The 15,590-nt window shown below is 39.4% G+C and overlaps 1 protein-coding gene across 3 annotated transcripts in view; it reads left to right on the forward strand.

Moving 5' to 3' along the window:
* Positions 1–15,590, forward strand: part of podxl2 (podocalyxin-like 2) — a 26,667-nt gene continuing 11,077 nt past the window's right edge. For all 3 annotated transcript variants that reach the window (XM_046028642.1, XM_046028643.1, XM_046028646.1), the window contains exons 1-6: positions 1–284; positions 7,404–7,747; positions 8,966–9,326; positions 11,003–11,112; positions 12,957–13,173; positions 14,399–14,581. In XM_046028642.1, coding sequence (XP_045884598.1) covers positions 233–284; positions 7,404–7,747; positions 8,966–9,326; positions 11,003–11,112; positions 12,957–13,173; positions 14,399–14,581 — 1,267 coding nt within the window. In that variant the 5' untranslated portion in view covers positions 1–232. The remainder of the gene's footprint in view (positions 285–7,403; positions 7,748–8,965; positions 9,327–11,002; positions 11,113–12,956; positions 13,174–14,398; positions 14,582–15,590) is intronic.

The following is a 15,590-nucleotide window of genomic DNA, read 5'->3' on the forward strand; positions in this document are numbered from 1 at the left end:
GGACACGCAGCGTCGTGGTGGTGCAGCAGAGCAGATCCCGGTCTGACCACAGCTCTGTCCGCACGCACAGCCTCTCTCTCCGCACCGACCCCGCAGACAGGTAGTCAGAGAGCCCGCACGCAGACAGAACAGCCAGCCATGAGCACGGCGTTTTCCTGACGGCCTCCGTTTACATCCAGAGAGCATCTGCGGCTGAAACCTGCGTGATCTGTCCATTCACACCGGAGGAGGGATGTTGAGCACTGCAGCAGACATGCAGGGCCCGCTCCTCATCACACTGATTGGTGAGTCTGTTTTATATATATATCCCCATCTGTTTTTTTCAACTAGCCGTGAACCCGCAGCTGTAGTGAGCTGATATTTTACAGGATGCACGTATTTCACGTCAAGTCGAAAACATCCACCAGATAAATCTTAGGAGACTTTGAAAAACATCACAGTCAGTGTAAACTCACTACAGAGCACCACACGCACGTTTTACCTTCCTGTGATGTGCCGTGTTGCAGTATTAATGATGGTATTAGTACTAATGATGCTGAGAATGAGGGAGCGACCAGCAGCCTGTTTTTAATGAACCATTCAGGTTAAATTCTGCAAAGTGGATGCACGCGCTGGCGGTGTGTGGGAGGCGCGCACTGCACTTAAATCAGCAGACACACACTGCAGTGTCTGGCACACACTCTCTCACTCACACACACACACACACACACCAGCGTCGCATGAAGATGAATAGTCTTCATCACATAAATTAGTTTTAATTGAAAATACTCAAGGCTATCAGCAGTTTTGCAGTGTCATGGACAGTAATAATTATATATATATTTTTTTATTTATTGATTAGGCTATGTGATGATGAACCAAAACAACACTTCATGTGAGTGATTACTTTCAAAGTCATCGGCATGTTCTGCAATTTTAAAAAACTGAAAAGATGATGTCTTTAAATGTTTTGTTTCCGACCAACAATCATTGATATTAAACAGGGACAAGCAGCAAAAGCTGGAACCAGTGACCCCCCCCCCCCCCCCCCCCCCCCCCCCCCCATAAATAACTAAAATGTTGAGTCAGTTATCAAAATGAGGGCTGCAGCTGACAAGTAGCCTTTTATTTTATTATCAAATAATCTACCTGTTATTTTCTCAAGCGATTAATCGTTTTGTCTTAAAGAAATGTCAGAAAATAATCAAAATGTTGCATTCAGATTGTTTGTTTTATTCAAACATCAGTCAAAAAGCCAAATATGTTCAGTTTATCATCATATGTTACAAAGAAAAGCATCAAATCATCATGACAATCTCAAACCAGCGAATAACGAAAAACTAAAATCACAAATCAGTCATCAAAATAGATGCTGATTAACCTTCTGTGACTGACTAACGGATGAATTGTTTCAGCTCTAATGATGATTACAGATCAGCAGCAGCAGCAGCAGCAGAGAATCTGTCCACATATGGAGCTCTGTCAGTTTCAGTGGTTGTTTTTGTGGGTCTTTGATGGTGCAGTTTCCTCTGAAGCTCTTTCTGGTGAATTATGGAGTCTCAGCTGTGTGTCTGTGAAGCTACACCGACGTTTTCATGATACACTTTAGTATATCGGTCTTGGAAGTGGAAACAAAATGTTGCCTGTTCTCGATCCCGATGATAAAACACTGTTTCTCTGCTTGATTAGGAAGGAGAGGAGGGTGAGGAAGGGGATGGCGAGCTCTCAGTCGGGGTGAAGGGGATTTGGGGGAGGGTCCCAGCCACCGATAAGCTGATTTGAGGGGTGTTAAAGCACGGAGAGAGGGGGCTTCAGGGGCAATACCCCTCCTCTCTAACATACTGAAGATGAAACTAAAGCTCGAAACGACAGGGGCAAAACTGCAGCTGTAGCATCAGATTTTATTGGCCATGTGAGCTGAAACTGAAGGCATTCTGCGGTGTTTATGGAAATTTACAACCTCCCTTTTTAATTAGCTACGTCCCTAACCACAGCCCCAGCCCCATGTACGAGGCTTATAAAGTACTGCAGGAAACAAAAGCTGCCTTCACATGGAAATAGTGGTGTCAATATTTTTGACATTAGAAGTCAAAGCATGGTTTTATTCTGTCATAAAACAGCTTAAGCACATAATGCACCAAACATGGACATGCAGAAACACATAATGAAACTACATAAAACAAGCTTTAAACAACATGCTAGACCTTCAAGTGGTTTAAGTCGTGTGAACACAGTTGCTACTTCGTCTTGCTTCAGTGTTGGGATGCATTTAAGTGTCATACTAGGAACACGTAAAATGTAGAAAACAAAAGTTATTATTATTAACAAATGTGAAGTGACTCATCTTATAAACACGATAACACTTAAAAGTTGTTGGAACAGAAGCCAAAAATGTAAAGTAATATTTTCTGTACATTTTTATCTCCATGCAAATAATGATCTACCTGCTTTAAACAATTCTCCGCATGTTTAATATTAATTTAATATTTTAGGGAGGGGAAACACTAAATCCCTATATTTAATTTTAATTTAACTTGATTGCCGTATTTAAAAGATACACACTCAGATACAATCAGCCTTAAACAGCCCACCACTTGTAATCACTCTCATAGCTAAAATCTCCAAACACAGATCAAGACTTTGGTGTCCTCTCAGTCTAAAGGCCTAAAACTGGCAACCTGCTAATGGCTATAGCTATCAATATTTAGCATGATAGCATGATAACGCCAGCATGCTCACTAATAGTATGTAATGTTCAGCAAGTTAGCTTCTTCTTAACATTACAATTAGCCATTACAATTAGTATGCCATATTAGCATTAGAGTAGCTTCTGTAATGTCATGTTTTACGTCATAAATTAGAGCACAACCTCTAGATTACTGCAATGTTTTTGCCAGCTGAATGGTTAACATGAACCAAGCTGTGTGTAGTTTAGTGTGTTCTCTGCGTATTGACTACCAGCTTTCTCTTTTCGCTGTGTACTTTGGGTTCCCAGCCAAAATCAATTTTTTTTGCCAAGGAAGGATTCTTCTTTCTGCATCTGTAATCTCAGGTTCAATGTGGTTTGATGAATTTAGGAGGATATCTCCCCTCCAGCACCTGCTCACATCCCCCTGTGGCCGCCTCTTTGAGCTCCGCACGGAGCTTATCTGTGTTAGGCTGATAAGGCTAACTCAGCTGATCACGTCCCTCCTTCTGGATGGACTCTGGATGGACTTTTTTCTGAAGTAATTGTGCTGCAAAAATGCCTTTGTAGACAAAAATTTCAAGGTCACTGTGTAGTGGTGAAACTAGGATGTGCAGCATGAGGGAGGTGTGTTTAATAGTGTTTGGACAACGTCAGAGTCAGCAGTGGAAGAAGTAGTCAACTTGGTACTTAAGTCAAGGTAGTACAGTTTACATTCAAATGTTTAAGTAAAAGTACATCATTATTAGCTACAAAAGTAAAAGTAGACATTATGCAGAATGGTCCATTTCAGATTAAAGCTGGGGTAGGCAATGTTGGAGAAACTTGAGTCAGAGCATTTGATTTATTGATAGCTGTCAGGATGTAAAGAGAATTTCAAGAGATACAACAAAAAATGCTTCTTAATTAATTGCCAGCATTAAAATATATATATATATTTATTATTGGATGATAATGATTTATGCATTTTGCAGCTTGTAAAAGCAGAGATAATTTTAACTACTTATAAACTGCTGGGCAGCCTAATCCATAATAATTCATCATAATTAATAGCTGATTGTATTTTGTATTAATAATCGGAATCTGCAAAGTAACTAGTAACTAAAGTTATCAAAATAATTGTAGTAGAGTAGAAGTATAAAGTAGCACAAAATGGAAATAAGTACAGTACTTGATGTACAATACAGACTTAATTCATTGTTTAGTTATTTCATGTGATGTGTTGATAATTAAATATATAAATATAACGTCTGCTTTAATTCAGCTTACATAGTTTAGTAACAAAGCTCTTGTTCTCCACCAGCTCGTGAGGTAAATATCTGGTTCTTTAGCAGCTAAATGCTCCACTATGTTCACCAGCTAGTCGCTGAATTTGTCCGTCTGTTGTTTGGTGCTGAGCAGGTCGTGTACAGTGCTGAAAACAGCTGCCTGCTGTGGCCAAAAAACAACGTTGATGGGAGCGGTGAGAGAGAAAATAAAACAGTACATTTGTGGGCCTAAAAACCAAAACAATGAGCTCATTGTAAATATAGAAATATTGATTTATGCAGTGATTTTTCACTTCTATTAGTTGAACTATACGATCTTGGGTAAATGGGACAGTAACGTCACATTAGGACACTTTAAAAATAGAGACTAAGGCGAAAGCTACGTCAGCACAAACAGCCATTTTTTAAACCCTCTTTAATGGACACAGCAGGTCCCAACATTGTCTTCTCCCTGCCTGCTCTTCAGTCAAATACTCAAAAATCAATGAGAGGTCCGTCTATGCATCTTTTAGTGTTTGTATCTGGCTCATTATCTATGATATTCCTATAATAAACAAACTTTATTCATCGTTAGGCGTTCTTAGACCTTGGATTGTTGGAAACGCACTACTTTAACGTGCAGTTACATCAGCACAGTGCTGCTGACTTAGGAGAAATGAATTAAAAACAGCCACAGCACTACTCCTCTGGGTGATGGATCCCTTATCTCTTCTTCTGTCATCTGCAGAGAGCAGTGGGGCTAGCAGGACATTTTATGGGCCTCTGGTTTTTATACTAAGCACTTTTTAGAAGGTGAACTAAAAGTCTAGCCTGATTTCATTGTTCAGATATAATCAGCATTGTGACCTGATGTTTTTGTTGTAGATTTTTGAAGTGGGGCTGTATGAGGAACTTATCTACAGTCAGTGTATTACCTGCAGTAAATAACTGTCAGCGTGTCCTCAGTTTGGAGAAACAGAGAGTTGTACCGGCATGTGTTTTAGCCACCTAAAAACCCCCAACCATCCATTTAATAACAAATCTAATGAACAAAATAATGACATCCCGCTGAATGTCTTGGGCACAGCTGTAACAGCGGCACAAAGTAATTACAAGAAGTCTATCACCAGTCCAGAAGCCCTGTGACTCCCCTGAGTTTTCCTCTAGCTGTTATGCTCAGCCAAGGTGCTGACACGGGGAAACAGAGGTTTCAGGCCCAAACGAAGACACTTACACTGAAAAGGTAAAATTAGTGATGTTTATTGAGACGAATGGTGAGACTTACGGTGATGGTGAAGAAGGCAGTCCAAGTTGCAGCAACATATATCCTGAAACGGTAGCCTATAGATCCAAAGACAAGTGGAGTTGAAATGAGTCCAAAAACAAAGCAAGGTGAATCCAAGTTGGTTCCAAGTAATTCCAAGTAAGTAAGTAAAGTTTATTTATATAGCACCTTTCACAGATAAAAATTGCAAAGTACTTTACAGTAAAATGCGACACAATACAACAAGGTGAAATACAATGCATAAGAAGATTTAAATACAAATGGAAACATAGATCAGACAACCATAAAACCCTCGTCAAACTAAAAGTCTGCTTGATTAGCAGAGTCTTAAATTGCTTTTTTAAAAGAATCGACAACGTAGAACAGAGTATAAATCCAAAATCCATGAGGGAAACATGAGATATACATGAGACACCGGCAGGAACGCTGGGGAATATTCATGAACAAATTACATAAGGGACACAGAACTCAGAGACAAGACAACTAAGACAGGAAGTAACACACCAAGACACAAGACTAAGGGATTAGTAAAATAACAACAGCAAACTCCAAACATCAATAACCCCAAAGTGTGACACTAGCGCCAACTGCAGGTCAAGGTTTTCATGTATCCGGAGAAATACCTCAACATCTACCTCATGGATTCTCACAAAATGTTGTGCAAAGACATTCACGTTTCACAGAGGATGAATCCTGATGAGTTTGGTGTTGCCCTGAGTTTTCCTCTAGCGCACTGTGTAGTGCATGCTAACACGCCCGACTAAGATGGCGAACATGGTAAACATCAGCATGTAGTATTTTGACATTAGCATTTAGCACAAAGCACCGCTGTGCCAAAGCCTCTCAGAGCTGCTGACATGGCTGTAAAACTCTTTGTGTTGCTCATTAATTATTCCTTATAAAACCTTTTAGGAGCTTCTTGACTTCTCAAACACAAGTTAAACAGAAGCTCCTGAACTCACAGTTTCCTTCTTTTTGGAAATAATTCAGGCAGCAGGAAGGAACTGGTGTAGCTGTGTCATCTAAGACTGTCAGGCTTTGTGGTGACGGGTTGGAGAGCTTAACATGCTGCAGACGTGTTTGAGACATGTTGGATATGATATCGTAATCTGCTCAATCCGCCTCTGAGGTCAGACGGCCATCTGTAGTCCCAGACAGAGAGCACTATGGGATACATGAGGAAGACTGACTGTGGTGAGGGCCTCTATGCCGAGCGATGGGGATTAGTGTTGGATGGATGGACAAATAGATCGATGAGCGAGCGAGCGAGTGAGTGAGCGAATGAATAGCGACTGCTGTGATGAATGGATAAAGGGTTAGGGTTAACCCCTACCCTACTCTCCTGAGCATGAGTACTAAACGTTCATGAAGCCACTGATGTATCAGTGAATGCAAGAATGAGTGAATTAACCGATTAGAAACTGAAGGGAAAAGAGCTCGTTGCCACTTCACGCCTTTCCAAGGGCAGCAGGGGAAATAAAAACACTTGATGTATAATGCAGAAAAGCAAAGTGCTCTTATTGCTATTATTTTCCAGGACTGTTGTTCTTTGAAGTATACTGCTGGGTGACTAAACAAAAGCCGCACTGAATCTATAATAATAATAATAAGTTAAAGTGATTTATACATTATACACCGACACTGCCTGTAAGAAACTTTCTTCAGTTTTTCAGCCTCTTATCATTTGTATGAACTGTTTCAAAGGAAATAATGAAAACAGACATCATAAATAAAACTTCAGACATCAGCCTCCTGTCATTTCTGTCTTCACTTATTTCAAGTAATAATAAACATTTATATCTACTTACAACGACATTATAGTGTGATATAAACCCTGTATTAAATGTTTACATACTGCTTATAAACGGTAAATATGGGGTTAAAGTAAAGTGTTACCTGTTACTATTATGTATACCACTGGCATTCATGCAGTTTTTGAGATTTTCTTTTTATAATTGCAGGCACATTGAATGATAAAAATAGTTTGTTTTTGTTTTTGCTTCATATATTATCATTCCCACCGTATATTGCCTGTATTAGATTTTATTTTATTTATTTGTTCTTATGTTCTTTACCCTTTTGAATCCTAAAACCTCTGCTGACGATATAATTTCCTCGGGGGGGGATCAATAAAATTCCACCAGAATGACAGATTTATCAATGTAATAAGACACTGTGGTGTTCTTTCCCCCTCTCTTTCCTGTAGCTCTTCTGGCCGGCTGTGATGGCTTCAGATTGGGTTCGTCCCAGCGCCTCATACCCCTCAATCCTCCCGTTGCTCGTGTATTCCAAGATGATGCCCCAGTTCAGCCAGACTTCATCCAGGAATTAGTCAGAACCAAACGCCAAACAGTCCATGAGTTAGTGCGAGCCCAGCCTCATTTGGTTCATGACATGGGCTGGCCAGAGATACATGAAACATCCCGTTCCCAGGCCAAGATGGACTCCGTTAACTCCTCTCAGTTAAACCCTCCATCATCTGCCAGTCAGGATGTAACCAAGACCCGTCCTGCTGTGGATGAAAACCTAGATGTGGAAGATGAGATGGAGGTGAGGATGAGTTTAAGCTGATGTGCAATAAACTACAGGGTTAATATTACAGCATACTAGTGACTAAATGTCAAATAAATGTGTTTGCAAAAAGCTCTGTGGGTAAATTCCTGCATCTGTATGAGTCTGTATGTGGAAAAAAGCGATAGCCGTAATAATTAAAATCTTTAAATCTTAAAGCAACTGAAAACATAATTATGAAATTAAACCTCTACTGAATATTGAATTTTTTGATGAAGCCAGACAAAAGACGTGATTTAAAAGAGATACGTGTGACAAAACAAACAATAAGACAAACATTACATTACAAGGACTCCCAGAAAAACAAAGCATAGGGCATGAGTTGATGGTGCGATGTTGCAGTTTGGTAAATTTTGCCGTGGATAAACACACAGGCTGCAGCCTAGGAGCCCCATGTGTGCAGGGGTGCCAGATTGGCCAGACGATTTTCACATTTAGACTTGCAACAGAGAAAACAGGACCCCTTGACCCTCATCGCTATATAAAAACATTTCAGAACTGTAAGTGATTTGGTAGATCTCAATTTTGTTTTTAAATAATATGTCACTGCTATGTCATTCTGGGTAACTGAGCAATATATGTTCAGGGAAAAAATATTATAAGGGAAAAGAACAACGTGGCCAACGACAATCGCTAACATGAATATTTCTTGGCTGCTGAATCTGCATCTATTCAGCCACATAAAGCAGAGCCACATTTGATGAACTGAAAAACTCAAACTTAAACATCCCAGCTGCCAAGGATACGTCTTTCTCTTGTACTTTAGGCAGATTGGACACTTGGATCATCGATTGATTGTCCTTGGTAGCTGTTCAAATTTGAATCTCTCATCTCAGATTTTAGTCTGAATTTGAAGATTATGGATTAATCCCATTTGTTTACTTGCTTTTTTGAATTACAATATCAGAATCTGACAAATTGGACTAACTGAATTTCAATTTTAAAAAAATCAAGTTTTTGAATTTATGCGCCATAAAATTACCTACTGAAAATTTTATAGAGAGGAATTCAAACCCCTGAAATTAGAATGGATGATAAAATATTTCACTGCTGTAAATTAGGTGCTATTAACATTGCAACATTAAGTATATAGTAGTAGTTAAATTCTGTGATTTGGTATTCAGTCGAGTAAAAATAATGATTTATTTTTTAGCTCAATCAATCAGACCGTCTGACCAATTCTCTTTCTTATTTCAGCGTATGGTTCATCTGGTGGTTCCCCAGGACGCAGAAAGCTACAGGGGAAACCCAGATTCTATTGACCCACAGAAGGAGCCCTTCCGTGGGCCAGGAGCCGGAGACACCTCCCTGGAGGCCTCTGGCTTCTATGGAACGGACATGGAGGACAGAGACAGAGGAGAGGAGGGAGCAGAGGACAGAGAGAGAAGAGGGGGAGAGGATGAGTGGGAGAGAGACACAGGGGAGGACAGAGAGAGGAGAGGGGGAGATGTAAGAGAAGAGGAAGAAGAGAGGGAAGGAGGAACAGACGACCATGATGTCAAAGTATTGGATGCCTTAGAGGCCAACCATACAACTCCAGATCTGGATGCTCTGATTGGTTGGTAGAAATACTCTTCCCTACAGATCCAATTTAAAAGAGGCCGTTGATATCTTGCTATACACCCCGAGGAAGCCATATTAGCCCAATTTGTGACCTCAGACTCTGTACTTACAGCCGGGAGGGACTTTACCCGCAGATCCCACAGATATCTCCAGTCTGCCCAAAGTAATTAAATGTTTGCTTGGGGTAAAACCAAAGTTTAAATCAAATATTGCCACAGACTGTGCTGCTCCACCAAGCTGTTCTTCTTTGCTGCTCAAACATTACGTCTGCTGTGCTAGCTTTAGCAGTCTGTGGAAGTGGCCGGCACAGTCTGGAGATATCGGGTTTAAAGTTAATTGTGCATCAGACAAAAATTGATTCTGGGCAGACAGACATCTGTGTGATCACCAAAATACCTGTGAAGATGCAATCGGCTGCTGGATAGCAACTAAAGAATAATGTTTTCATTTTTGGCCCACTGGCTCCAGGGACGGTTATATTGGTTGCTCATTTTAATTGTGATTGGCTCCAGTGCAAAGATTTTTCTTGGGCGTACAGACACACAACGATTCCATGCAATTGCAAACCTGCAGCCTTTGATCAGCACCATGGACAGCAGCTAAAGTGCCAAACGCAAATCTTACAGCCTGCCCTGGACTCAAACCTGCTGTCTCCGACTATCAAAATACCAAAATAGCTTTAGCCAGCCTGCAGTAACAAATCAACACAAAGTAGCTGACACAGTATGTCAATAACCACAGAACAAATAGCAACTTAAAAAAGCACAGCAACGTATTATTCCAACACAGTATAAATGAATGGAGGACGGCATCTGATCAAGCTCCACGTGATAATTGTCCCTGTCCGTCGTGGGCCCTTGTAATTTGCTGGGCCTCTGTGTATTGAACCGATTGCACTGCCGGTACTTACTCTATTGTCACTTAACCACCTTGGTCTAGACTGAAATATCTCTATTGAGCTATGAAATTTGTCATGGCGGTCATGAGGGCCATTTTTAAGGACTTTGGTGATCCTCTGACTTTTCATCTAGCGCTGTCATCAGGTCAAAATTTCAGTTTGTCCAACACTTAATGACCAAATACCTACAAAAAATGACATTCCCATCAGCCTCAGCTGTACATTGTGTTGAGTACTAATTAGAAAATATGTTTGCAGTGCCACAGTACAAACTCACAGAGCTTAAGGTTTGCATCGTCTCCGTTTACTAACATGCAACGTGGCCTTCAGTAGAATTCAGTGTGTAATGTGTGTGCTGTTTTTGGTAGGAAACCAATTTACCGTCTCTGTTTAAGTGTAAATGCTAGCTAACTGTGCCAGTAGAGGCCAGAGGCAAAATGAAATAAAGATTTGGTTGCTTAATTTGCCTCATTAGCCTCATAACAGTTTGTTCAGGTTAACTAAGTTTACTCCTCTCAAGCTACAACTCTTAAGTAGATTTTCTTTTATTATGAAAGAAAACACAGAAGTGAGAATGTATCTAATTTGCCTTTATATCTTATTCAAAGCTCAATGAGCATCTACTACTTAACGTTAACATTCAACTACTGTGTATCCTTACAAGCACGCTGTCAAGACCTCATGTCAACCGTTGAAAGATGAATGGCTGACAAGTGGTTTATTTATGAAAAGTGTACACACATGTTTCTGACATGTCTCTTTGTGTCACACAGGCTACAGTCCATCTTTCCATCCCTCCAGCTCCAAGCAGCCCAGCATCTTCCCTCCAGCCGAGGTGCAGGATTCTGGGGCACAGGAGCATCGTGCATCCCCGGTCCTGGAGGTGAGAAGAGTAAAAGATGCCTTGATGTGGATTTATTACTGTAAATATAATTATATTATTACTTAGTGTCAGATATTTTAGCAGTAATTGTGTAGTTTAACAGTCTCTTCTGCAGAAAAATGTAAACAACCCTTACAAAAAAGTGGGAAAGATAGAAGTACTCCAATAACGTCACAGAACTGGCAGATGTCACCATTATCTGAGAAATCACAAAAATTACACCCAACCAAGCCCCGGTCTCATTAAATAGTTGTTTTAAAGAGTTTTCCACTGAATAATCGAGTCACAGCTGGAATCCGCTGAGCAAAACTGTACAGTCGTCACCATATTGAAATGTTTGCTGGGCAGCCTTCAGATGTAATGTAAATACGCTTCAAGTTTTCCTTCAGCCAATCACTAAGGCTAGATTAAGTCATGGTTTAACTTTAAGTGATGTTACACCAAATATTAAAGCTATCTTATAAGTAAGAAAGATCACATTTAAACCCCTCTTTAAACGTGTCAGTTCCTTCAAGTGAACGACACATCATACCAACGCAAATTCAATTAATTTATTTTAATTTGAGGCAGCAAGCATCCCCATATGGATGAAATTCTACTTTGATTTACATAAATACAGTTGGATTTACTGAACAGAGATTTAGTTTTTTATTGTGCAACAAAGCTCTGCTTAATTTTAAATCTGGACTTACCCATTTTAAACCCAGCTTTGCTAAACTCCCATTAGAAGTAATCTTAGCTTAAATTAATCTTTGCTGATCGAGTCTGAGTGTGAAGAGCTGGAGAAGTTTCCATGAGTTTGCAGCTAGGTGGATCACTGCTGTGTTGAAGTTTGAAGGCAGCATAACACAAGAGAAATAATCAGCTGCAGTTTGACTTTAATTGGATCACAGTAAATCAGATAATCTAGGGCTCACCCACTAACCTTGCACTTTATAGTTTAATTAGTCTTTAACTGCTTTATGTGATTAGTGGTGTCTCTTTGGCCCATATAGACGGGGGAAATGGGATTAACTGACAGCACTGAAGATGCTGATAACGGCTGTTTCTCACGTATTTTTCTTACAACTTCTATTTACAACTTAATGACATTCAGAGACTCAAAGACATTCCGGTCTTTGAGTCTTTTCATGTTAATATGGATAACACGGTCATTTTGTTACTACGTGTGCCATTATCGGCTTTATTGCAGTGATTATCACGAGTACTTCTACCACTATACTGTAGTTCCACAAGTAATAATAGTGCTACTACTTACACCATAAAAAATACAATATAACAACCATTACTGTTACTATTACCTTTATTACCTCTATTTCTACCTGCAATATCAAAACTAGAACAATCAGTACTACAAAAACTCTGACTTACTGCTATTACGTCTACTATTATAGAGGGTGAGGGTTTGGTTTCAGAAGCTGGGGGGATATTTTATATATATATATCCCCCCAGCTTCTGTATATGATATATATATGTGTATATATAGGGCATAATAAAGTATTATATAAAGTAAACTTAAAATAAGTTATAATAACACATTACAATAAACTTCCTTCCGAAGTCTAAGAAAAAACTGAGAAATTTGGTTGAATTGGTGAATCTTTCATTCGCTAATGCTGAAAATTATTTTCAGTTTTAATTGATGTAGAAGTGAGACTGAGATAACGTTATATTTATATCTTTTAACACAAACTATACAGTATATATTCATAAATATGTTTATAAATGATTTCAGAAAAGAAAAGGATTCTGAGACGTGAGGGGAACTCAACCTCCTCCAATCCTTGTGGAACTGACACGTTTGATACTAAAGTCTTCCTCTAACTTGATGTCTACTAAACAGGTGGGCCCTAGAGAAAGAGACCTGTGGGAGGCAGAAGGGGAGGAAGATGGTAATTCCAGTGGCTATGGAGTCCTCCACTCCTCCATCACTACAACTAGCACTACGTCTACTGCTACTTCAACTGCTGCTGCTGCTGCTGGTGGAGACGCTGTAGGAACCGCCACCCCCGAGACTGACACAGGCACAGACTTTGGGCTGCTGGGAAGTTATACAAAAGGTACACCAGATGAAAACATCTGTTGACTTTGCTTTGTTACTTCCTCGTTAAAAGCTTATTGAAAGACTCCGAAAAGCCACAGAAACACAACATAATCAGATACCTCGTTGCAAATAATAGTCTTCTATGATATTAGAGCTGAATCAGGTTGTGTGAAAGGTGACACGTTCACATCCTGTTGTACTTTCTAAAGTTAATTTCAACAGTGATTCATTCACTTCACATTGTAGTACTGCAGGTCATTTGAAGGGTGATGTGTAATACTTCCTGTTATACACATTGAAGTTAATTTCAACATTGATTTGTACGTACTGCAGTTAATTTGAAGGGTGATGCGTCCACCTACCGTTGTATGATGCTGAACTGCATTTGAAAGTTGATGCGAGTCTGTGACTACAAATCTTTAAACTGAGCTAAATGAAATGATTCAAATCAGCAGTGACTGACTGGCATGGCTAGGGACTGTAAATTAACTCTTAAGCAAAAACTTACATTCATTGCTGTTATATTTAGATTAATTAAAGCTTGGGTAGGCAACGTGGGAAAAACTAGCAAGAGACTGCAAGATTTTGAAAGTATCCAACCGAAAAACTCCCACCCCCTCCTTTGAGGCCTCAAAACACATTTTCATGTGCAATAGTGCACGGGCAGAGTGCGTGGAGTTAGACAGGTAGGCAGGTAGGTCATATTACAGTCCGGTGACAGCCACTGATACAGGATATTGTTTTTATTTTTGTGCCAGAGCATTTGAATTATTGATTGCTGTGGTTATGTAAAGAGTATTTCAATAAATATAACAAAAATGCTTCTGAAATAAACTGCCTACCTCAGCCAAATGTCCAAATTTCACTTCTTTTCTTACTTCTAATGAACCAGACTTATTCAACGTAGTGACAAAACAAGCTCTGTAGCGCTGTATGCCCGTTTCGGTTACAGTAGAAACATGGTGCCGCAACATGGTGACTTCCATGTAAGAGGACCTGCGGTGTATGTAGGTAGAAATGTCTCATTCTAAGGTAATAAAAACATAACTGTTCATTATGTAAGGTCTTTATACAACACTGAGAACATGGGTATGGATCTTATAGTATATTGCATTTCTGTTAATATGTCCTCCTAAATATTACACATTGAACCTTTAAGAGTTAACATTACACAGAGCGTTACATCAGAAAAAATGAAGGGCGTCTGCTGCTTTTGATTAACCTCTGGTTTGTGGCTGCAGATGAGACAGAGGATGAAGACACAGAGAGGGAGGAGGAAGAAGAAGAAACTGGTCTGGCACACAAAGGCGTATTTACCCAGAATCCCACTGCACCAGAGGTTGGCATGGCTCCCAGCAGACAGCCCCTGCAGCCCAGCGTGGAGGAAGAGGAGGAGCTGCAACATGGAGAACATGAGTTTAGAGGTGAGAAGGCTCTTATTTTATTATGATATAGAATAAAATTGTGACCAATATAATTGTTTCATAAACCCCTCCCCGAAACAGTGATTGTCCAATCGTAGCTTAGCACAGTAACTAGGCACAGCAAACCTGTCCGGCCTTTTCTCGAGCTACATGTTTAAGTGGTATAAATTACACGTGGCTGTAATAATAATAATGTTTCTCTGCTTTTAAAGAGTTTTAAGGCTGGTTTCTTGTTTTAGCAATTACAAACAACAAATAAAGTGCAATAAATAGATTAAACTGTGTGCTGAAATCGTTTGCATGTACAGTTAATTAGCTTACCACATTACATTACAAAGCCGAGAAGTAGAGTATCATTAACTACCTGTATTAGTTTGTGTAGTTACATGTTAAGTAAAAAAGAAACTCTGTTCTCACGATTAGAATATCTTAGAGCTGGGCAATAAAACAATAATCATGATTATCACGATATAACTTTCCTCGATAACAATATAACAAAATGTTCAATAAATGTTTGATTAAATTAATTTGAAACACAAAACAAATAAGCCCCTAATCTTTCCATTATGATATTTGTTTTTCTTGAGGAAAAGGGACTTAAAAAAACAGATTTTACTTAATTTTACTCATGCATATTTGTTGAAAAAATATATTATCATGATTATTTTAATGTTCTGCCGCAGATTTGTTAAGTGATCCATAGTTTGGCATCAAGTGTTTGTTCTGACCATGAAGAACAGTTCAGAACCACAATTAACCGTCCGGTGTGTTTAACTTTCACACAGGAACAAAAATCAGCCTTTAAACCTTTAAAGAAATAAAGATTTGACATTTATCGTGATAATTATCGATAACGAGTGATACATATTTTTTTATCTTGATAACACTTTTAGCCATATCTCCCAGCCCTAGAACATCCACCGTGTAATATTTCCCCACTGTGTCCTGGAAGTTACCAGAGTTTAGGCTAACGTTAGTGGCTCTGTCCAGCTCTTTATTGGATTTCGGG

Source organism: Micropterus dolomieu, linkage group LG18 (genome assembly GCF_021292245.1).
Source record: "Micropterus dolomieu isolate WLL.071019.BEF.003 ecotype Adirondacks linkage group LG18, ASM2129224v1, whole genome shotgun sequence".
Taxonomy (NCBI): Eukaryota; Metazoa; Chordata; class Actinopteri; order Centrarchiformes; family Centrarchidae; genus Micropterus; species Micropterus dolomieu.